This window comes from Microcaecilia unicolor, chromosome 9, assembly GCF_901765095.1.
Source record: "Microcaecilia unicolor chromosome 9, aMicUni1.1, whole genome shotgun sequence".
Taxonomy (NCBI): domain Eukaryota; kingdom Metazoa; phylum Chordata; class Amphibia; order Gymnophiona; family Siphonopidae; genus Microcaecilia; species Microcaecilia unicolor.
This window is the reverse complement of record NC_044039.1, coordinates 228,043,490-228,068,168: the sequence shown is the minus strand read 5'-3', so window position 1 is coordinate 228,068,168 and position 24,679 is coordinate 228,043,490. Positions and strand designations below refer to the sequence as shown.

Below are 24,679 nucleotides of genomic sequence, written 5' to 3'. Positions count from 1 at the left end.
TAAAGGCCAGCAGTGTACAATACAAACTAAAACTTACAAACTGTACAACAGAAAAAAATAAAATAAACAAACACACTTTTGACTATGCATACCACCCATAAGAATAGTTAAACTGGGTCGGACCAACGGGCCATCTAGCCCAGTATCCTGTTTCCAACAGTGGCCAATCCAGGTCATAAGTCAGAGAAAAGCCCGGACCTCACTGCAGCCTTACAGGTAATAAGGGAGGAAAGTATGTATTATGGAACAAAGCACAGGGTAAAAAACTGCAGGAGCTCCCTATATACAACTGCTCAGAGTTTAGCCTCTTACCTGTAGAAGGTGGCATTACCTTGCCAATCCTCCACTCCTCATGATACAGGTTTCCAGTAACAAGTCTGTAATTTAATATATTTGAGTTCTTTTAGAATTGTGGGGTGACTAAGTAACACAAATCATGAAACCTGTTCAAGCTGAAAAGTCTAGTAGAATCTTTATTGCCTCTTTGGCACAGAAATATGCACATTAGCAAAGTTTGCAATAAAACTTAAAATTTGAAAAAAAGTAAGCGTCCAGAGAGAAAGCTTATATTTCTCCATCAAGAAGTAGGCTACATTTCAGTTCCTATGTTTACTTCATGTGAGATCTCAGCTTTCACCTGTAGTAATTTTTGTCTCTTTAGATCTTCCCGATATCCCTGTAGGAGCTGGTTGAGTAATGTCTTTTCATTATCTGGTCGACGGATGATGAGGGGTGGGAATGGATTTCCTTTGAACTCAATCACTGCCATTTTGGCTCGGTCCAAGTTCTCTCTATTGGGTATCTGAAACATGTTTGTATAATTTTGATTGTGAGATGAGAAGCGTGGTGCCAGCATCTTGAAGAGCTTGTGGATTAAATCTTTTTCCTGGAAGGGAAAATAAAATATGTTATGTTTTCGGAGACTTCTACAGCAGGTGTCATGATAGTTGCGGTTGTCTGGGACTTGCTGCATTTAAGTAAACTGAATGGCAATTTCAGCCATCGAGCTGTGGCTTCTTCAGGGTAAGATGTTTCCATTTGTCTTCATATAGTAGGTTCTGAAAGCTGACTGGTTGGGGTTTTCATGGGTAGTTTCCTCAGGAGGGCAGGAGATTTTGGCAGGAAAGTCTGTTAGTCACAAATTTGAATTTTGGAAGGATAGTTCACTGGTCACAATTCTGGCAAGAAATGAGACTGGAAATTCTTTGGAACATTTCTGGCTTTGGAGGTCATATTCTGGAACACTGGGAGGGTGAAAAGACATCCTTGTTGCTAGTCCTTTTTGCACTAAATTCTCTTTTGAATCAGCAGTTGGCATACTTTAAGATGAGTCCTTTGTCTCCATTGAAGTTATTAGAGTGTGTTGCTATCTCTATTGCCTCTGATTTTTCTCGGCCACCGACTATCTTCTTTCTCCAAGAAAGATCTGATCCTTAGATTTGAGGACACAAAAACCTTGGAGAAAGAAGATAGTTGGTGTTTGGGAACAATTGTGACCAACGAACTTTCCCACCAAACTCTTCTGCCTTCCTGAGGAAATTACATACCCTGAAGAAAGCCACAGCTCGATGGCTGAAATGTTGGTTCTGCTTACTGATGCAGACCTAGATAACTACAACAATCATAAAATATGTTCTTACAATATAGCTATTATATTCCACTACTTTAATGTTATTTTTTGGCCAGGCAGTTTGTGTGCTTCCTTACTAAAATTTAAATATGCACTTTTCCCAACTTACAAATAACCACGTTGCTGGCCAATTTGCATGCATAAGTTCAAAGGCAAAGGAAAAATTAAGATACCTCACGAGGAGTTCGACAACAACACATGTATTATCTTGCTGCAGTAGCTGTAGCCAATACAAATGTCTATTTCAGTAGTCTTTGCTAATTTTGAAGTTGAAGCCACTTGAGAAGAGCCAGCACGTGTGCCGACATCCATCCCCACTAGATCACCTGGCATCGGTCAAACACAGGAAGAACCCAAATAGCTCTTCTTTTAATATAAGTGACCACAAACAAACAGATTGATATTCAAAGTTTAGTGGCACTTAACCGGTTAGTGCTGAAATGAAAACTGGCTATTTGAGGGTGTTTCGGGGGCAGAGTCGGCACTTGGCTGGTTACATGCCGATCTTCTGCACTTAACTGGCCAGGCTAACAGCGTAAATAGGACTGCATAAAAGTCAGTCTTATCTATATGCAGTAACCCAGAGTTTCCCAAGTCCGATCCTGGAGTACCCTTTGCCAGACAGGTTTTCAGGATATCGACAATGAATATGCATGAAAGAGATTTGCATATAATGGAGGTAGTGTATGCAAATCAAGTTCCTGCATATTCATTGTCGATATCCTGAAAACCTGACTGGCAAGGGGTACTCCAGGACTGGACTTGGGAAACAATGCAGTAACCCATAGCCGGTTAAGTGCTATCACACTTAACCGTTTCCAGAAATTCAATGTCTGTGCCCAAACATGGCCCAGCACTGAATTTCTGGATTTAATGTTGGCAATGGTCAGCAAAATGCAGACTGCCAGTAGCTAAAAATTGGGGACCAAAAGTAATAATATAAACACAATTTAAAAGGAACCCCTGTGATGCCAACCTCTGCATACAGGGCAACAGGGAAACAGAACATAGTAACATATGAAGAAAGATGCATTTCCTTCTGTATATTGCAAAATATAGAGACAACAGATACAAATTCTGAAAAGTGACATTCCAATACCTAACCTCAACTAAAATCTTTTTCCCACCTTTGTTCTTTGGTGCTTTTATCTTTCTAATCATCTTGTTCTCAGTCTCTGGTTCTCCTTCTCTCTGTGCTCTGTTTCCAGGGCCTCCTCTCCCTTTGCTATTTATTTTCTTCACTTCCTGCCCTATATCCATCTTTGGCACTCACCTTCAGCTTTTCTTGCCTGCTCCTCAGATTTATCTAGTTTTCCATCTATTCCCTTCCCCTGCATCTATATGCACCATCTCCTTCTCTCTTCCCTTCCATTCATGTGCACCATCTCTCTTGTCCATCTATGTGCACTGAGTGTTACATGTTTGATTATCTCCCAGTTGGTAACAGGTCATGTGTATACTCGTTGAAAGAGCACCTAGTACTCAGGGAATGGGTCCAATCCCTGGAGCCTGGGAGTAGCAGACTTGGAGGAGTTGACAGAGAGATATGAGCAACCTTTGTGCTGCCATGGAGAAGGAAGGTCACCTGGAGAGCATCACCTTGGCGAGGCAGAAAGTGATCCCATAGCCAGGACCTGCCCTCCAGGGGATGTAATATCCTCTCATACTGAGGAGCTCTGCCCAGGAAGAAAGGATTAGGACAGCCATTTTAGCTGGAGATTCGATCATTAGGCAAGTAGATAGCTGGATGGCTGGTGAACATGAGGACTGCTTGGTCACTCACCAGCCTGGTGAAAAAGTGGGGGATCTCAAGCATCACCTAGATAAGATTTTAGATAATGTTGGGGAGGAGCTGGTTGTCTTGGTACATGTGGGTACCAATGACATACAAAAATGTGTGAGGGAGGTTCTGGAAACCAAATTTAGGCTCATGTAGAAATCTGAAATCCAGAACCTCCAGGGTCACATTTTCAGAAGTACTCTGTTTTATGTACAGGACCCATGAGATAGAAAGAGTTCCAGAGTCTCACACCAAATACCATATAATCTAAAGTTTTTAAAAAAATATTAGTCTAGTATCCTTGGTACATTAGCAAGTTTTAAATCATTAAACAACTCAATAACACTAAGATGCAGACAGCATTCAGTCTTTTGCATCGGGTGTCACATTTATGATTATCTCCCAGATGGTGAGAGGTTGTATGTGTGCACCCAATGCAAAGAGCTCCTAGCTCTCAGAGAATGAGTCCGTTCTCGTGAGGCTAGAGCAGCAGACTTGGAGGAGCTGAGGGAGACAGACAGGTACACAGAGGAGACCTACAGGGATGTTGTGGAGAAGTCCCACCTCCAGTATGGCAGCCCCTGTGCTGCCTTGGAGGACAGAGGTCTCCTAAAAGGAGAGCATCACCCTGGTGAAATAGGAAGTACTCCCGTAGTCAGAACATGCCCACCAGGGAATGCACTATTTTCTTGCACCAAGGATGTGTCTCCAAGAACTTCTGCCCTGGCGGGAAAGGTTAGGACAGCTGTTGTAGTTGTGATTCTATCATTAGGCATCTAGATAGCTGGGTTTATGGTGGATGAGAGGATAGCCTGGTCACTTTTCTGCCTGGTGTGAAGTTGGTGAACCTCACGCGTCGCCTAGATAGAATTTTAGATAATGCTGGGGAGGAACTGGCTGTCCTGGTACATGAGTACCAATGACATAGGAAAGTGGTCTGGAAGCCAAATTTAGGATCTTATAGAAAGCTGACGTCCAGATCCTCCAGGGTACCATTTTCAGAAATTCTCCCTGTTCCACGCGCAGGACTCAAGAGGCAGGCAGAGCTCCGAAGTCTCAATTTGTGGTTGAGATGATGGGGAAAGGGATGAGGGATTTAGAATTTTTAGGAACTGGACAACATTCTAGGAAAGGGGGAGCCTGATCTGAAAGTATGGACTCTACTTTAACCAGGATGGAACCAGGCTGCTGGAGCTAATGGTTCAGTGTGGAGTAACCTTAAAGGATACTACCGAAATGGGACATTTAGAGAATTTCAATAGAAAGGTTTTAACAATGGTGAAACAAAGACAGGAGAAAGCAGGGTAAAGGATGCATATTATCCCTGTCACTTCTAAGCAGCTTGTAGATGCAAGGAAAAAATACAATCTGAAGTGCCTGTACACAAATGCTACAAGCTTAAAAAATAAGATGGGAGAGTTAGAATATATAGCACTAAATGATGAGGTAGATATAATAGGCATCTCAGAGACTTGGTGGAAGGAGGAGAATCAACGGGACACTGTGTTAAAAGGGTACAAATTATATCGCAATGATAGAGGGAATAAATGGGGTGGGGGGGGGGTTACATTATATGTTAAAGAGGAAATTGAGTCAAACAAAATAGAGAAGTAGAGAATACTGTAGAGTAGAGAGCTGCACGGGAACGGGGTTCGCGGGAATCCCGCGGAACCTGCGGGGTTCCCACGGGGATGGAAGCAGTTCTGCGGGGTTCCCGCGGGGACGGAAGCAGGTCCTGTGGGGTTCCCGCGGGGACGGAAGCAGGTCCTGCGGGGTTCCCGCAGGGACGGAAGCAGGTCCTGCGGGGTTCCCGCGGGGACGGAAGCAGTTCTGCGGGTTCCCGTGGAAGTGTAAGCTGCACTGCATCAGCCTCTCATCTATCAAGTACCTTGAGTGCTGTCTCCTCCTAGTCCTCTTCCTCCTTGCTTTAACAGCACAAATGTGGAAAGTCTTCCATTAAGGAGGTGGTAGAGACACAAATGATGATGGAATTCAAAAAGGCTTGGGATGAACACAGAGGATCTCTAATGAGAAAATGGAAGTTATAAAAATCCTAACCTTAAATGGCTGCATGTGTGTGGATGTGTCAAGTGACGCTTAGATGGCGACTCTGGCTGTGATTAACTAAGGCCGATATCGGGGAGACTTGTATGGTCTGTGTCTAATATATGGCAGTCTGGTTTAGGATGGGCTAGAAAGGGCTTAAACAGCAACTTCAGTGGCTGGAACATAAGGACAGTGCTGGTCAGATTTTTACGGTCTGTATCCCACAAATGAGAAGATGAATAGACTGGAGTGGGCTTCAACGAGAACTCCAGCAGTTGGAACATAAGTATAGGGCCAGATAGACTTCTATGGTCTATGTTCCAGAAACATGAAAGAAAGTATATAATATCACACTTGTTGATTTAATCACGAATTGATAATTAGAGTGTGACTATTGGACAGACTGGATGGACCATTCAGGTCTTTATTTGCTGTCACTTACTATGTTACAATTAATCCTTTTTGCTCCCGGGCTGATGCGCAGACCTCAGGTCTGACACCTGACCTACTGGCGCGTGCATGTGGTGACCCCTCAGCACACAGTGCCAGAAATCAGTAACAAATCTTACATGTGCACACCAGAGTGTTCTAAGTTTCAGCTTCCATTCCTTCCATGCCTACAGTGATGTGGCTCAAATCCAGAGAGAGACTGAGTGAGCTGACCAGAATTTTCTTTTATGTACTATTAAATTCTTGCGGGGATGGGTGGGGATGGGTTAAATTCTTGCGGGGACGGGTTGGGATGGGTTAAATATTTGCGGGGATGGGTGGGGATGGGTAAGATTCCAGTGGGGACGGGTGGGGATAGGTGAGATTCTAGCAGGGATGGGCGGGGATGGGTAAGATTTCTGTCCCCGTGCAACTCTCTACTGTAGAGGTCTCAGGTGTGCTCTCGCCCATGGCACCACTTCCAAGGTGGCCGTCATCGATCCCAACAGCTGGACAATGTCCCAAGCTCGCGGGCGGGGCATCCTCAGGAGCAGACAGACCTGATTCTGAAGCTTGCACCGCCTTTGCTTGGGAAGAAACACGTAGCCCGAGGCTGTGTCGAACCTGGCCCCCAAATATTCTAGAGATTGCGAGGGGGTCAGGTAACTTTTGGCCATATTGACGACCCAGCCCAGAGATTGAAGGACTGAAACTACTCTGGCTGTGCAAAGTCTCCTCTACCGCCGCCCATTTGGCGGCAGAACCGCATCAGGACTCCACAAACACGTCTCTCACCGGGGCATCGAATTCTATTCGGTATCCATCTCTGATCAGGTCCAAGACCCACTGATCTGCAGAGATTTTGGCCCACTCCTCGAAAAAGAGGGAAAGACTTCCTCCGATGACAGGAAACGAGGAGGGGGCCAGCGCACCATCATTGAGAGGGTCGCCCCTGAACCGGCAGCTGCGGAACGTTTGTCCGAACGAAAGGAGTTTCTCTGCTGAAAGAGGGCACGAGAAGTGAACCCAGCAGCACGCCCTGGGCGATACCCACGGAAGCGAAGTCTGTAAAAGGAGCGGACCGCCTGACCCTTAGAGGAAGGCTTCGGCCTATCTTTGGGCAAGCGCTGAGGTTTGGAATCCCCCAGGCCTTTAACAATGTTTTCCAGCTCCTCACCAAACAGGAGAAGGCCTTGAAAGGGCAACTTCACCAACCTTTGCTTAGAGGCCATGTCCGCTGCCCAATGTCGTAGCCAAAGAGTGCGGCGAGCCGCCACTGCTACAGCATTTGTTTAGCCGAAGCTCTGACCATATCATAAAGGGCGTCAGCCAAAAAGGACAAGGCCGATTCCATCCGCGCAGCCACTTCAGATAAGGTCTCCGCTCCATCACCGGGCTGTTCCACTGCCTGTTGTAACCAAGCCAGGCAGGCTCTAGCAGCGTAACAACTGCATGCAGACGCCCGAACAGTGAGAACTTCCAAATCAAAGGACCGCTTCAGAGCTGAATCAAGCCTGTGGTCTTAAATATCCTTCAGGGCAACACCTCCTTCAACAGGGAGGGTAGTTCTCTTTGTCACAGCCGTGACCAGGGCATCCACTTTAGGCATTGCAAAGCGAGCCAAATGTTCCTCACTCAGAGGGTATAATTGCCCCATAGCCCTGGCAAACTTCAAAGGTCCCTCAGGGTCAGCCCACTGAACAGAAATAAGCTCTTGGGTGGAGTCATGCAAAGGAAAGGCTCGAGCAGGCTTTCTGGTACTAGTCATCCTTGGATTAACAGAGGAGGCTGTGCCACTCCCAGGATCTTCAATCAAGAGGGCTTCTAAGGCATCTGAAATAAGCGCTGGTAGCTCCTCGGTGGAAAATCCTCACCACAGACGGATCATCAAGCTCCTGTGGCAATTCTGCAACCTGACTCTGGCTCCTCAGCCCAAGAAGTTCTGCCAGACCCCTCAGAATCCTCATAGCCCCGACCACCGTGGGGGGGAGGGGGGGGGGGGTGCACCACACTCAGAAGGGGAATTAGTCCTTCTGCATTATCAGAGGATAACAGGCAAAGCCAATCCAAAACGCCAGGATCCACCGGGGAGGGGGGGGGGGGGGGGGAGGCAGAGGGTCCGAAGATCCCTGTGGAAGAGCTCTTTTAAGCACGTATGCCCTATGCAGCATTAAAACAAAATCAGGGGAGAAAACTGCTTCCAGACCGCCCAGATCCTGCCCAGGGCTATCAGCTCTATTATTAGCCTCACTCAGAGGACACCCCCCCCCCCCCAAATTCAGGGATCTCCGTCGTAACGGAGGCCGCGCCATGTGGAAAATCCAAAATGGCGTCCGCTGCCAGCTCAGAGCGTGAAAGATCGCCGCTTGCCATGCTCGGGCCGGCTCTACTGTCTGTACAGCACGAATTACAGAGCCCCGCTGCTGATTTGCACTTGCCACATTTAGAACAGCGCTTTACATTCTCCGCAGCCATCGCCGAAAACGGCGGTAAAATTCAAAAATGGCAGTTCGCGCCAAAAACGTCCCGAACACAGGCCCACCCCGGAAGAGTCAGAAAACACTCTTACCTCACTAGACCCGAGTATCACAGCTCCGGTCCTGCAGAAGAATCTCAAGAAAAAAACCTCTTTTCTAAGATCGCTGTGCTAAAGCGCAACGCGACTTTAATTATTTTATTTTTTTTTTAACGCTGTGAGGAAAGCAGAGGCAAAAGAGGTAAATAAAAACACTCCGGAGGCTCAGATAAGTGGGAAAGGCAGGGAAAGGTGAACCAATGTGCCTGCATCCACTGAGTGGGAAAGGACAAGGAAAAGCAAGCTAATATGTCCACATCCACGGGGGGCATGGGTAAGGCAGGGAAAGGCCTGACCTATGTGCCTCAAAGTGAAGCTGCTATAGCCTCTAACACCCTGGCTAACAACTGGCAAGCCAGGAGCCACCCCCAGGCAGATTTTTTGATGGAGCTCGAAGAAGCTGCAGCCACCCTGCTTGGGGAGATAGAGAATACTGAAGAGGCAGTGGAGCTAGCTGGCCATGAGGCACTGTGAAAAGTTGATGTGCTCTCTATCTCCCCCTGCTGGTGATGGACACAACCCATACATAACGGCTTCATCTGCTTGATGACAAGGAACAGCGGTTAGTGTATCTGGGTTTAAAAAAAGAAAAAAAAAGTTTGGGCAAATTCCTGGAGGAAACGTCCATAGTCTGCTATTGAGACAGACATGGGAAGCAACTGCTTGCCCAAGGATTTGTAGTATGGAGTGCTGCCACGATTTGGGTTTCTGCCAGGTACTTGGACCTGGCTTGGCCACTGTTTATAAAACAGGGCACTGGGCTAGATGGACCATTGGTCTGACCCAGTATGGCTACTCTTATGTTGTTAAGAATATCGTGATGAGAGAAAATATCCGCCAAAAGGCGGAGGAACTCTAGACGCCCCACGGACAACAAGAATGAAATAAAGTGGGACGACGACCAAGGATTCAAAGACTGAAAGGATATATAAAGCGAATGCTACATACCTGTAGAAGGTATTCTCCGAGGATAGCAGGCTGATTGTTCTCACTGATGGTTGACGTCCACGGCAGCCCCTCCAATCGGAACACTTTTCTAGCAAAGGCCTTTTTGCTAGTGCTCGCGCGCCGATGTGTGCACCGCGCATGCGCGGCCGTCTTCCCGCCCGAACGGCTCCTGTCGTCAGTCCAGTATGTAGCAAGACAAAGAAGGGAAAGACACAACTCCAAAGGGGAGGCGGGCGGGTTGTGAGAACAAATCAGCCTGCTGTCCTCGGAGAATACCTTCTCAGTATGTAGCATCAGCTTTCTCCGAGGACAAGCAGGCTGCCTTGTTCTCACTGATGGGGTTTATCCCTAGCCCCCAGGCTCACTCAAAAGAACAAACATGGTCAATTGGGCCTCGCAACGGCGAGGACATAACTGAGATTGATCCATAAACAATTTTTCCAACTAACGGAGAGTGTAGCCTGGAACAGAATAAAATATGGGCCTAGGGGGGTGGAGTTGTATCCTAAACCCCGAACAGATTCTGAAGCACTGACTGCTCGAACCGACTGTTGCGTCGGGTATCCTGCTGCAGGCAGTAATGAGATGTGAATGTGTGGACAGATGACCACGTCGCAGCTTTGCAAATCTCTTCAATAGTGGCTGACTTCAAGTGGGCTACCGACGCTGCCATGGCTCTAACATTATGAGCCGTGACATGACCCTCAAGAGCCAGCCCAGCCTGGGCGTAAGTGAAGGAAATGCAATTCTGCTAGCCAATTGGATATGGTGCGTTTCCCCACAGCCACTCCCCTCCTGTTGGGATCAAAAAGAAACAAACAATTGGGCGAACTGTCTGTTGGGCTGTGTCCGCTCCAGATAGAAGGCCAATGCTCTCTTGCAGTCCAATGTGTGCAGCTGACGTTTAGCAGGGCAGGAATGAGGACGGGGGAAAGAATGTTGGCAAGACAATTGACTGGTTCAGATGGAACTCCGACACAACCTTTGGCAAGAACTTAGGGTGGAGGGCGGAGGACTACTCTGTTATGATGAAATTGGTTGTAAGGGGCCTGGGCTACCAGGGCCTGAAGCTCACTGACTCTACGAGCTGAAGTAACTGCCACCAAGAAATGACCTTCCAGGTCAAGTACTTCAGATGGCAGGAGTTCAGTGGCTCAAAAGGAGGTTTCATCAGCTGGGTGAGAACGACATTGAGATCCCATGACACTGTAGGAGGTTTGACAGGGGGCTTTGACAAAAGCAAACCTCTCATGAAGCGAACAACTAAAGGCTCAGACAAGTGCAGAAGGTATTCAAGCAGGGTCTGTGTAGGACAAGAGCGAGGATCTAGGGCCTTGCTGTCACACCAGACGGCAAACCTCCTCCATAGAAAGAAGTAACTCCTCTTAGTGGAATCTTTCCTGGAAGCAAGCAAGATGCGGGAGACACCCTCTGACAGACCCAAAGAGGCAAAGTCTACGCTCTCAACATCCAGGCCTTGAGAGCCAGAGACCGGAGATTGGGATGCAGAAGCGCCCCTTCGTCCTGTGTGATGAGGGTCGGAAAACACTCCAATCTCCACGGTTCTTCAGAGGACAACTCCAGAAGAAGAGGGAACCAGATCTGACGCGGCCAAAGGGAGCAATCAGAATCATGGTGCCTCGGTCTTGCTTGAGTTTCAACAAAGTCTTTCCCACCAGAGGTATGGGAGGATAAGCATACAGCAGACCTTCCCCCCAGTCCAGGAGGAAAGCATCCGATGCCAGTCTGCCGTGGGCCTGAAGCCTGGAACAGAACTGAGGGACTTTGTGGTTGGCTCAATATGCAAAGAGATCTACCAAGGGGGTGCCCCACACCTGGAAGATCTGTCGCACTACACGGGAATTGACCGACCACTCGTGAGGTTGCATAATCCTGCTCAACCTGTCGGCCAGACTGTTGTTTACGCCTGCCAGATAAGTGGCTTGGAGCACCATGCCCTGACGGCGAGCCCAAAGCCACATGCTGACGGCTTCCTGACACAGGGGGCGAGATCCGGTGCCCCCCTGCTTATTGATGTAATACATGGTAACCTGGTTATCTGTCTGAATTTGGATAATTTGGTGGGACAGCCGATCTCTGAAAGCCTTCAGAGCGTTCCAGACCGCTCGTAACTCCAGGAGATTGATCTGCAGATCGCGTTCCTGGAGGGACCAGCTTCCCTGGGTGTGAAGCCCATCGACATGAGCTCCCCACCCCAGGAGAGACGCATCCGTAGTCAGCACTTTTTGTGGCTGAGGAATGGAAAGGACGTCCCCAGAGTCAAATTGGACCAAATCGTCCACCAATACAGGGATTGAGAAAACTCGTGGACAGGTGGATCACGTCTTCTAGATCCCCAGCAGCCTGAAACCACTGGGAAGCTAGGGTCCATTGAGCAGATCTCATGTGAAGGCGGGCCATGGGAGTCACATGAACTGTGGAGGCCATGTGGCCCAGCAATCTCAACATCTGCTGAGCTGTGATCTGCTGGGACGCTCGCACCCGCGAGACGAGGGACAACAAGTTGTTGGCTCTCGCCTCTGGGAGATAGGCACGAGCCGACCGAGAATCCAGCAGAGCTCCTATGAATTCGAGTCTCTGTACTGGGAGAAGATGGGACTTTGGATAATTTATCACAAACCCCAGTAGCTCCAGGAGGCGAATAGTCATCTGCATGGACTGTAGAGCTCCTGCCTCGGATGTGTTCTTCACCAGCCAATCGTCGAGATATGGGAACACGTGTACCCCCAGCCTGCAAAGTGCCGCTGCTACTACAGCCAAGCACTTCGTGAACACTCTGGGCACAGAGGCGAGCCCAAAGGGTAGCACACAGTACTGGAAGTGACGTGTGCCCAGCTGAAATCGCAGATACTGTCTGTGAGCTGGCAGTATCGGGATGTGCGTGTAGGCATCCTTCAAGTCCAGAGAGCATAGCCAATCATTTTCCTGAATCATGGGGAGAAGGGTGCCCAGGGAAAGCATCCTGAACTTTTCCTTGACTAGATATTTGTTCAGGGCCCTTAGGTCTAGGATGGGACGCATCCCCCGTTTTCTTTTCCACAAGGAAGTACCTGGAATAGAATCCCAGCCCTTCCTGCCCAGATGGCACGGGCTCGACCGCATTGGCGCTGAGAAGGGCGGAGAGTTCCTCTGCAAGTACCTGCCTGTGTTGAAAGCTGTAAGACTGAGCTCCCGGTGGACAATTTGGAGGTTTGGAAGCCAAATTGAGGGTGTATCCTTGCCGGACTATTTGAAGAACCCACTGATTGGAGGTTATGAGAGGCCACCTTTGGTGAAAAACTTTCAACCTCCCTCCGACCGGCAGGTCGCCCGGCACTGACACTTGGATGTCGGCTATGCTCTGCTGGAGCCAGTCAAAAGCTCGTCCCTTGCTTTTGCTGGGGAGCCGAGGGGCCTTGCTGAGTCGCACGCTGCTGACGAGAGCGAGCGCGCTGGGGCTTAGCCTGGGCCGCAGGCTGTCGAGAAGGAGGATTGTACCTACGCTTGCCAGAAGAGTAGGGAACAGTCTTCCTTCCCCCTGTGGAGGTAGAAGCTGAAGGCTGCCGGTGGGAGAACTTGTCGAAAGCGGTATCCCGCTGGTGGAGCTGCTCTACCACCTGTTCGACCTTCTCTCCAAAAATATTATCCGCACGGCAAGGCGAGTCCGCAATCCGCTGCTGGATCCTATTCTCCAGGTCGGAGGCACGCAGCCATGAGAGTCTGCGCATCACCACACCTTGAGCAGCGGCTCTGGACGCAACATCAAAGGTGTCATACACCCCTCTGGCCAGGAATTTTCTGCACGCCTTCAGCTGCCTGACCACCTCCTGAAATGGCTTGGCTTGCTCAGGGGGGAGCTTGTCCACCAAGCCCGCCAACTGCCGCACATTGTTCCGCATGTGTATGCTCGTGTAGAGCTGGTAAGACTGGATCTTGGCCACGAGCATAGAAGAATGGTAGGCCTTCCTCCCAAAGGAGTCTAAGGTTATAGAGTCCTTGCCCGGGGGCGCCGAAGCATGCTCCCTAGAACTCTTAGCCTTCTTTAGGGCCAAATCCACAACTCCAGAGTCGTGAGGCAACTGAGTGCGCATCAGCTCTGGGTCCCCATGGATACGGTACTGGGACTCGATCTTCTTGGGAATGTGGGGATTACTTAAAGGCTTGGTCCAGTTCGCCAGCAATGTCTTTTTTAGGACATGATGCATGGGTACTGTGGACGCTTCCTTAGGTGGAGAAGGATAGTCCAGGAGCTCAAACATTTCAGCCCTGGGCTCGTCCTCCACAACCACCGGGAAGGGGATGGCCGTAGACATCTCCCGGACAAAGGCCGCAAAAGACAGACTCTCGGGAGGAGAAAGCTGCCTTTCAGGGGAGGGAGTGGGATCAGAAGGAAGGCCATCAGACTCCTCGTCAGAGAAATATCTGATGTCCTCCTCCTCCTCCTCCTCCCACGAGGCCTCACCATCGGTATCAGACACAAGTTCACAAACCTGTGTCTGAAGCCGTGCCCGGCTCGACTCCGTGGAACCACGGCCACGGTGTGAGCGTCGAGAGGTAGACTCCCTCGCCCGCACCGGCGAAGTTCCCTCTGCCGACGTCGTCGGGGAGCCTTCCTGGGAGGCGACCGCAGTCGGTACCGCAAGCGGCACCGATGCTGGAGACCTCACCCCGGGCAAGGGGCCAGCCGGCGCCTCACTCGACGGTACCGGTGGAGCAAGCACCCCCGGTACCAGAGGGGAAGGGCGCAACAGCTCTCCCAGGATCTCTGGGAGAACGGCCCGGAGACTCTCGTGCAGAGCGGCTGTGGAGAAAGACATGGAAGCCGATGCAGGTGTCGATGTCAGAGTCTGTTCCGGGTGTGGAGGCTGTTCCGGGCTGTCCAAGGTGGAGCGCATCGACACCTCCTGAACAGAGGGTGAGCGGTCCTCCCGGTGCCGATGCCTACTGGGTGCCGACTCCCTCGGCGACCCAGAGCTCTCGGTACCGACGCGGGAAGGAGACCGGTGTCGATGCTTCTTTGACTTTTTCAAACGAAGCATGTCACCGGAGCTTCCCGGTACCGACGAGGACGTAGAATCTAGCCGTCGCTTCCTCGGGGCCGAGGCCGAAGAAGGTCGGTCTCGGGGGGGCTGTACCGCAGGAGCCCTCAGGGTAGGGGGAGACCAACCCGAAGGCTCACCGCCACCAGCAGGGGAATGGACAGCCCTCACCTGCACTTCAGTCGAAGCACCACCGTCCGACGACATCAGCACTAGTGGAGGACCCGGTACCACCGACGCCGACGCAGCCTTCCGATGTCTCGGCCCCGACGCAGAGGGTCGATGCCTCAATGCACTCGATGCAGTCGCAGCCGAGGACGGAGGTCTTGACGCTGTCGACGCACTCAATACTCCCAGTGCCGATGCCGACGAAGAGCCCGAGAACAAAACGTTCCACTGGGCCAATCTCGCTACCTGAGTCCTTTTCTGTAAAAGGGCGCAAAGACTACAGGCCTGCGGGCGGTGCCCAGCCCCCAGACACTGAAGACACGACGCGTGCCTGTCAGTGAGCGAGATTACCCGGGCGCACTGGGTGCACTTCTTGAAGCCGCTGGGAGACTTCGATGACATGGGCGGAAAAAATCACGCCGGCGAAATCAAAACTCGTAATTGCGGTAGGCACCAAAAAGAGGGGGAGAAAAAATTTGACCCGAGGCCTCAAAAGGGCCTACCCCGAAAACGAAAGAAAATTTAACGGGGCAAAAACTGGAAATACAGGAAGGGGAAAAAGACCGAACAGGCCTTCTTCCGAAATCCTTTTTTTTTTTTTAATTAGCGAAACGTCAAAAAAGACGCGCGATGTCAACTTAAGGGGCGCGAACGGTGTAAACACGACCATACCGAGCGCGGACAAAAGAAGACTGACGAACACGAGCCAGTTCAGGCAGGAAGACGGCCGCGCATGCACGGTGCGCATCGGCGCGCGAGGACTAGCAAAGGCCTTTGCTAGAAAAGTGTTCCGATTGGAGGGGCTGCCGTGGACGTCACCCATCAGTGAGAACAAGCAGTCTGCTTGTCCTCGGAGAATAATAAAGATGTTTATTGAGGTGTAAAGACTCGACAACGTCGTGTTTCGGCCGTTAGGCCTGCATCAGGAGTCTATAATCAAATTTTGAACACATAAATTATAAAAACAATATAAAAGTAGACAACATATATATACGTTTAAATATTTAAAATTCATTTTATAATTTTAAATATTATATAAAAATATATATAATAATGACAAATTAAAAAAGCAAAATTAAAATAGATGCATTTAAGAATGAATGGATAAATACATATGAAGATGAATTTAGACGGATGAATATCGTGTTCAGTTCTGGTTCCTGTATCTGAAAAAGATATAATGGAATTTGAAGAGGTTCAAAGAAGAGTGACTAAAAATGATAAAGGGGATAGAACTCTTGTCAAATGAGGAAACACCAAAAAGATTAGGACCAGTGGTTCCCAAACCTAGTCCTGGAGGTACTGCAGCCAGTCAGGTTTCAGGATAATCCACAATGAGTATTCATGAGAGAGATTTGCATGCAGTGAAGGCAGTGTATGCAAATCTGTCCCATGAATTTTCATTGTGGATGTCCTGAAAACCTGACTGGCTGGGGTGCCTCCAGGACCAGGTTTGGTAACCACTGGGTTAGGACTCTTCAACTTGGAAAAGAGAAGGCTGAGGGGAGATACAATTGAGGTCTACAAAATCCTGAGTGGTGTAGAGTGAGTAGAAATGAATTGATTTTTTACAGTTTCAAAAAGTAGAAAAAAAGACTAGGTGTTTTTATATTTTTATGATAAAATTGTTTTAAAGGAGCTTATATTATCAGAATTGTGTTTTGAACCTTCATTCTATCTCAGAGTTGCCTGTGATTTAATCTAACCAATTTGGTCCATGTGTATCTGCACACGCGTGCACCCTAAAGCTGGCAGACAAGGTAAAGAGTTCCCACATGTATTACCCAAGGCCACAGCATAGGTTTTCAGGTAAGAAGGAAAACCCGGCCGGGCCATAAAAGGAGGGAGTTCCCAAACAGATCCCATGCACTATCAGAGAGAATCCTAAGGGCACAGACCAGGATCCCAACTTAGCCCAGGCCCCCTGGCTGACTAAACAATATAATTTAGATACAGGTTGCAGCTGGGAGGGGGAGGAGTCTTCGTGGGCTAATCTGAAGAAGGAAACAGAAAGTGCAGGCACAGACATGGAACGGACTAAGCAGAGACTCTCTCTGGCTACTCCAGAGATCACAAACCCCAAAAAGGAGGAGATGGAGGTAGCACCAGCCCCAGAGGAGTGGAGGAAACCACCTACAGGGAGTTTCAGTGGCTGGGCAAGCTTTGCAATTGTTGTGTGTGTTTTGTTTTTTTTTCCTCTTCACACAGTCCCTGTGGGAGGACCGGAGCCAGTTTGCCCAGGAAGTGGGTGCAATATTTTCCACAAGGAGAGGTGAGCCCTTGTACTCGATGAGGGAAACCCCTCACCAGGCTGTCGGTCAAAACCCTGAGTTCCCCCTGTGTCACCCACCGTTCCCCAGAAGTTGAGCCCCTGAGTTTGGGTAGCCAACAGCAGAGAGAACAAAGTCCACAGGGTTAGAACAGGCAGCAGAGAACAAAAGATCCAGGGACAGGCAGTGGTCAGAACCAGGCAGCAGACAATGGCAGATCCAGGGACAAGCAAAGGTCGGTACCAGGCAGCGGTCAATCGCAGATCCAGGGACAGTCAAAGGTCGGAATCAGGCAGCAGTCAATAGCAGATCCAGGGACAGGCAAAGGTCGGAATCAGGCAGCGGTCAATAGCAGATCCAGGGACAGGCAAGGTCAGTACCAGGTAGCGGTCAATAGCAGATCCAAAGGCACTGCAACTAAACAGTGAACTGAGTAGAAGCCGAAGCACGGAAGGCCTGGGGGCAGAGTCTTAAATAGTGTAGAAATTAGGCCCAAACAAGCACAGCTGAAAACAAGATGGCTGCCCCCATTGGTAATACCCTACGCCCAAAAATAGACTTCCTTCCTGAAGCTGCCCTACTCTAAGATGGCTGCCATAACCTAAGCTGCCCCTGCTAAGATGGCTGCCCAAACCTGGAATAAGCCCAAATCCAAGATGGCCATCCCATCCTCCGGTGCCCATACTCTGCACAGACAGGGAATGTGACGTGGGAGGTAGGAGACAACTCTGGCGAACCATGCTGGGGTTATCAGCAAAGCAGTGTGGAGAACAACTGTTGCTGGATTGTTGAACAAGGGAATTGAACTGTTGGAACTGAGATATAAACCTTATTTGATAAGCCATAAGGCTGGGGGCTACTGTTTGGTGAGTGCCAGAATGAGTAAACTCTGCACTAAGCTGTGTGGGGTTGGAAGTGGACTCCTCAAGTTTCTGAGAAATTTCAAGTAAACTAAAGAATTGTTTAAACAAGCTAGTTGACAAAGACTTTATTGGAAGGGAGGAAGGCTGGAAGTTTGACTTTCCTTCCTGGTTGGCTCGTTAGGAATACAAGCAGCATAATGCTTTCAGTGCCTTACCTTGTGACAGGACTGTTTTCTGTTTGGAAGGGCGATAGGGTGGAGGAACTGAAAGAAATCTTGGTGAACCTGGAAGATGTACCGAGTCAAACTGACAAATTAAAGAGTAGTAAATCACCTGGACCGGATGACATACATCCAAGGGTACTCAAAGAACTCAAGCATGAAATTGCTGATCTGCCATTGGTAACATGTAACCTATTGTTAATATCGTCCATAGTACCTGAAGATTGGAGGCTGGCCAATGTGATGCCGATTTTTAAAAGGGTTCTAGGGGTGATCCGGGAAATTATAGACCAGTAAGCCTGACATCGCTGCTGTAGACAAACATGGTTTATGGGACAGAGTCAGTATGAGTTGAGCCAAGGGAATCTTGTGGTTTGAGACTGCTCCTGAATTACATGTAGTCTGCTGCAGTTAATAGACCTAAAAACTCCTTATCTAGTCTTGCTGTGGTCCCTCTCCACAAAAGTAAGGAAGAGGTGGGACTACAGGCTGGTAATTCTGACTTTTTGTGGTAAGTAAATTAATGAAATGCTTTTCAGACAGAGAATAGTAATGTTTTTGCAATCCAATGGATTACAAGACCAGAGGCAACATGGTTCACTAGAGGCAGGGTCTTGTCAGACAAATCTGATTAATTCCTTTGACTGGGTGACCAGAGTGATGGATTGAGGGAGAGCACTAGATGTGGTGTATTTAGGTTTTAGCAAGCTTTAACACAGTCCCGAATAGACAACTAATAAATAAACTGAGTGCCCCCCAGTATGGGCCCTAAAGTGACTGAGTTAGGAACTGGTTGAGTGGAAGGTGACAGTGGGTAGTGTGTAAATGGAGCTCATTTTGAGAAAAAGGGTATTTATTTTTTAAACTTATACCCCACCTAAAAAACTAAGCAGCTCACAATAAAACCCACAAAACAAAACATTACAAGAATCACAAACATAAAAACCATAATTTTTGTTACCTGTGGTGTGCTGCAAGGTTCGGTTCTTGTAAAAAGTATTACTGAAGGGCTATCTGGTAATGTTTGCCTCTTTCCTGTTGTGTCTGTTATCTTCAGTCCAATATAAGCACATACATTTTTTTTACTTAATCATAACTATCACACAGTTTGGTCTCCAATATGATTCTGCCTAATAGAAGTTTTTTTTAGTGTGTAAATTAATACAGAATACAACTACTGCTAGAGTTTCCAATACTTACTGTGAGCCAGAAATTGGCCATCCTCATGGCTTTTTCATTTGTGTCGCCCTTCTTTCCGTAGTCAATCAACTAGAACAAAACCATATCAAATCTAAGTTAGCAGCGAAGCTACAATAAGAAAGATATACCATTTAGCTCATCATCTAGACTACTCTAGCCCTAGCCATAAACCTTCCTTGTGACTTGTCAGCCATCTAAACCTGAACAATTGTGGGAGGTCAAGCCTTATTATGACCAGTTGAATGCTAAGCCTAATCAAACATATAAAAGGCGAGTGTCGTACTCACTCGCAAATGCGCAGTAGAGACTTCCCTCTCTGCCTCGCCCCTGCATCAATACGTGATGAGGGGGGCGGGGACAGAGCGGCAAGTCTCTACTGCGCATGCCGCAGCGTACTCGCAACCGCCTCCGCCCTCCCCCGAGGTCACTGCTACCGCTCCCCCCCACCCGGAGTCGCCGCCACCGCGCTCCTCCACCCAGCCTGTCTTTCTTATTGAACTTACATCGCACCACGCAGACGCAGCAGGCACATCAGCAAAGCTGCCGTCGGGACGGGCTTCCTTCTCTGCCTGTGTCACGCCCTCGCTGCGTTACATCACACGAGGGCGGGACACAGGCAGAGAAGTAAGCCCGTCCGATGGCAGCTTTGCTATGTGCCTGCTGCGTCTGCGTGTGCGATGTAAGTTCAATAACAGACAGTGCTCGGGCCGGGGGGGGGGGGGGGGGCGAAGCAGCGGCGACCTCGGGGGGGGGGGGCCCTCGGAACCCCCCCCATTCCAAAACTAGCCCGTTTACACAGGCTCAACGGCTAGTAGGTAATACAGTGGGCTGAGAACCAGGGGTATTGGGGTCAATTCCTACTGCGACTCCTTGTGATCCTGGGCAAGTCAATTAACCTTCCAAACTGGGCATGCACGCAATTTTTAGTGCCATTTATAAAATTTGGGTGTTACTGTGAGCAAGTGCAAAGTGATTCATGTGGGAAAGAGGAACTCAAATTATAGCTATGTGATACAAGGTTCCACATTAGGAGTCAATGCCCAGAAAAAGGATCTAGGTGTCATCATTGATGATACATTGAAACCCTCTGCTCAGTGTGTAGCGATGGCTAAGAAACCAAAAAGAATATCAGAAATTATTAGGAAAGGAATGGAAAGCAAAATGAGAATATATAATGCCTTTGTATCACTCCATGATGTACAGACTTATGTTCAGCTAGGGTTTATCAACTGAAACTTCTAAACCCAAGGGTATTTGTCATAAGAAAGGGTCATGCCAAGATTTTGAGCTTCACAGCCACCAGATATTTTTGTATCGGTATGTAGCTTTTTAGACATGTCTTAAAGACCTATATAACAACAAAAGAATAGCCTTGCTGGGTCATACCAATGGTCCATCTAGCCCAGGGGTAGGCAACTCCGGTCCTCGAGAGCCGCAGGCAGGTCAGGTTTTCAGGATATCCACAATGAATATGCATGAACTTGATTTGCATACACTGCCTCCATGGTATGCAAATCTATCTCCTGCATATTCATTGCCTACCCCTGATCTAGCCCAGTATCCTGTTTCTAACAGTAGCCAATATCAGGTAACAAGTACATGGCAAATAGTAGCAACATTCCATGCTACCAATCCCAGGGCAAGCAGTGGTTCCCCATGTCCACCTCAAAAGCAGACTATAGACTTTTCCTTCAGGAATTTTTCCAAACCTTTTTTAAACCTAGATATGTTAACCATTATTACTACATCCTCTGGTAAAGAGTTCCAGAGCTTAACTATTCGTTGAGTGAAAAAAATATTTCCTCCCATTTGTTTTATTTGTACCCCACATTTTCCCATCTATTTGCAGGCTCAATGTGGCTTACATAGTACTGTAAAGGCATTTGCCAATTCGGTTGATAACAAATACAAGGTTATATTGTGGTCAAATGAGGTAGGTGTGAGTCAGGCGTCATGAGGGTCGAAGGGAATGAAGATTTATATTGTCCAGTACGATCATTGGTAATGCTGTGTTGCTGGGTGTGGGGATTTACGTTGGATCAGTGGAATAGGCCTTTTTGAAGAGGTTGGTTTTTAGTGATTTCCTGAAGTTTAGGTGGACACGGATTGTTTTCACAGCTTTTGGGAGACTATTCCATAGTTGCGCATTTATGTAGGAGAAGCTGGATGCATAAGTTATTTTATAGTTAAGTCCTTTGCAATTTGGGTAATGTAGGTTTGTATGATCGTGATGATCCGATTCTGTTTCTGGTTGTTAGATCTATGAGGTCGGTCATGTATCCTGGGACTACGCAGTAGATAATTTTGTGCACCAAAGTACAGATTTTGAAGATGATCTGTTCTTTGATTGGGAGCCAGTGCAGTTTTTCTCGAAGGGGGTTTAGCACTTTTTAAAAGTATTTCCATGTAAATTATTCCCATGGTCTTTGTACTTTTTCAAAGTGTGAAAAATCGATTCACTTCTACTCGTTCAACACCACTCAGGATTTTGTACATTCAATCAAATCTCAACTCAGCCATATCTTTTCAAGTTAAAGAGCCCTACCCTCTTTATCCTTTCCTCATATGGGAGTTGTTCCATCCTCTATCATTTTGGTCGCTCTTCTTTGAACCTTTCTAATTCCGCTATATGTTTTTTGCGATACAGTGCGTCAACTTAGAAATATTTGTTCACTTTTTACTGAAAGACATTTTTCCATTTTGGTTCAGGCAACGATCCTCTCTTAACTGGACTATTACAATGGTCTTTATTGTTTTCTATCAGTTTAGTTAATTTCTACATTGCAAGTTTTACAAAGTACAGCACCTAAGATGGCTTCTGGGAAAAAAACAAAGTTTGATCATGCTACTCCTTCCTTGGTTAAACTGGCTATGAATGCTCATTATTTCTTTTGAGTTAGCTTTCTGAGTTTGTAAAATGTTTAAAGGCACGTGTGCAGAATCTTAGTTTATTTTCTTTCCCATTGTCCCCTACTTCTTGAGCTGGAGATTCTCACCTCCTTTACTTTCTGCTGTTAAATACAAGTAATCTATACAGGCATCTTTTTCTTATCAAGCAGTCCACATTTGGTGCTCTTTACTTACTAAATCTAGGATTATACCTTCTTATCTATCTTTTCATAAAATTTGAATACTTGTTCCAGAAATCATAATTTTAATCACATAAATTAATGTGTTCTCACTTTTTTGTTATCCGCTTTCAACCTAAGTTATGGGAGTTGGTGGATTACAAGCATCATATTATCATATCATATCCTGGTGGAGGAGGTGGAGACAAACACTATGTCTGAATTCAAGAAAGTCTGGGATGAGTACATAGGATTTGTAAGGGACAGAAATGGATGGTAGATGGGCTGACTGGATAGGCCATATGGACTTTAGCTGTCTGCAATTTGGTTTCATTTGTTTTCTACTTTTGTGCAGTTTAGTTAGCGGATGCAAATAAGTTTCTGGCTCATCTGCAAACCAAAGCTAAACTATTTATGAAATTTCTTACACATTTTTGGCTGTAGCAAAATGTGAAAAATAACTGCTTGCCTTCAGACAGAAGCATAAGGCATAAAGGGGCTACTGGCTCTAGTGTTAGAAGCCATAAGAAAATATGCATAGCCATACAGGATCAGACCAATGGTCCTTCTAGCTCAGTGTCCTGTTTCCAACAGTGACCAATCTGAGTGGAGGAGTGGCCTAGTAGTTAGGGTGGTGGACTTTGGTCCTGGGAACTGAGTTTGATTCCCGGCACAGGCAGCTCCTTGTGACTCTGGGCAAGGCACTTAACCCTCCATTGCCCCATGTAAGCCGCATTGAGCCTGCCATGAGTGGGAAAGCGCGGGGTACAAATGTAACAATCAGTGGGTCACAAGTACCTGGCAGAAACCCAATTTGTAACAACATTTCCATGCTACTAATCCCAGGACAAGCAGTGGCTTCTCCATGTCTACCTCAATAGCAGACTATGGACTTTTCCTCCAGGAACTTGTCCAAACCTCTCACCATTTGGAGGGGGAGACAGGGGAGATAAGGTAAAGGCTTCTAAATACTTGAAAGATATCAATATACATACAAATATTCTTCAGACAGGGAAGTAGTTGAACTGGAGGACATAAACTGAGATTACAGAGAGGTAGGCTTATGAATGTCAGGACAAACTTTTTCACAGAGAGGGTGGCGGATGCAGGGAATGCCTTCCCAGGTAAGATGGTAGGGATGAAAATGGTTATAGAATGCAAAAATGCAAGGGGTAAACACAAAGGGACCTTCAACAGAAAAAGGATAAAATCATACGAAAGTCGTTGGCACTTAAATGGCAATTCTAGTAATAGGGAAGCGAGGCCAATACAGGGCAGACCTTTACGGTCTGTGTCCCAAATATGGCAAAAGAGGGCAGAATTTTACAGTCTATGTCCTGATTATGGAAAGACAGATTAAAAGCAAGAAGTCAGCTAGATGACAGTGGGGAAAAAGGGGCAATCAGGGAAGACACAGCCATAGTGGAGAGATTAAAAGAATTCTTTGCTTCGATCTTCACTGAGGAAGATTTGAGAGAGATACCGGTGCAAGAAATGGTATTCAATGCTGACAAGTCAGATTAACTGAATAAAAACTCTATAAACCTGAAAGATGTAATGGCTCAATTTGACAAATTGAAGAGTAGCAAATCTCCTGGACCGGATGGTATTCATCCCAGAGTACTGATAGAACTGAAAAATGAATTTGCAGAGCTATTGTTAGTAATATGTAATTTATCTTTACAATCAAGCATGGTACCGGAAGATTGGAAGGTGGCCAATGTTAACACCGATTTTTATAAAAGGTTCCAAAGGAGATCCAGGGAATAATAGACTGGTGAGCCTGACGTCAGTACTGGGCAAAATGGTAGAGACTATTATAAAAAACAAAAATTACAGAGCATATTCAAAAGCATGGCTTAATGCGACAAAGCCAACATGGATTTGGTGAAGGGAAATCTTGCCTCACCAATCTACATTTCTTTGAAGGGGGTGAACAAACATGTGGATAAGGTGAGCCGGTCGATATTGTGTATCTGGATTTTCAAAAGGCGTTTGACAAAGTACCTTATAAAAGACTCCAGAGGAAACTGGAGAATCATGGGATAGGAGGTAGTGTCCTATTGTGGATTAAAAACTGGTTAAAAGGTAGAGCATAGGACTCACAGTGCCAATAATTATTAATTGGTATTGGAAAAGTCTCATTCAGTCACTTAGGCTACTATTTTTACCACCAATCAGGTGAGCCTATGTAGCGTGACAATTTATAATCATTGACAACTTCCAACCTTCCGTGATATACTGTAACATGCAACTGTGTCTCGTGTTCTTTCTTACCATTATCCTTTTAATTCTTTTTTTTTGGTAAAAATAGTAGCCTAAGTGACTGAAAGAGACTTCTCCAATACCAATTAATAATTATTGGCACTGTGAGTCCTATGCTCTACCATTTGATGGTTTTGTGAGTATTAATGTTGTATTGGTAGACTATTGCCATATTGA

At 47.2% G+C, this 24,679-nt stretch overlaps 1 protein-coding gene across 1 annotated transcript in view; it reads right to left on the bottom strand.

The window, feature by feature from the left end:
- Positions 1–446: 446 nt before the first annotated feature.
- Positions 447–24,679, bottom strand: part of MRPL17 (mitochondrial ribosomal protein L17) — a 31,082-nt gene continuing 6,849 nt past the window's right edge. Inside the window, exons 2-3 of the mRNA XM_030214203.1 lie at positions 19,170–19,238; positions 447–886 (exon numbers count right to left, since the gene is read on the bottom strand). Coding sequence (XP_030070063.1) covers positions 590–886; positions 19,170–19,238 — 366 coding nt within the window. The 3' untranslated portion in view covers positions 447–589. The remainder of the gene's footprint in view (positions 887–19,169; positions 19,239–24,679) is intronic.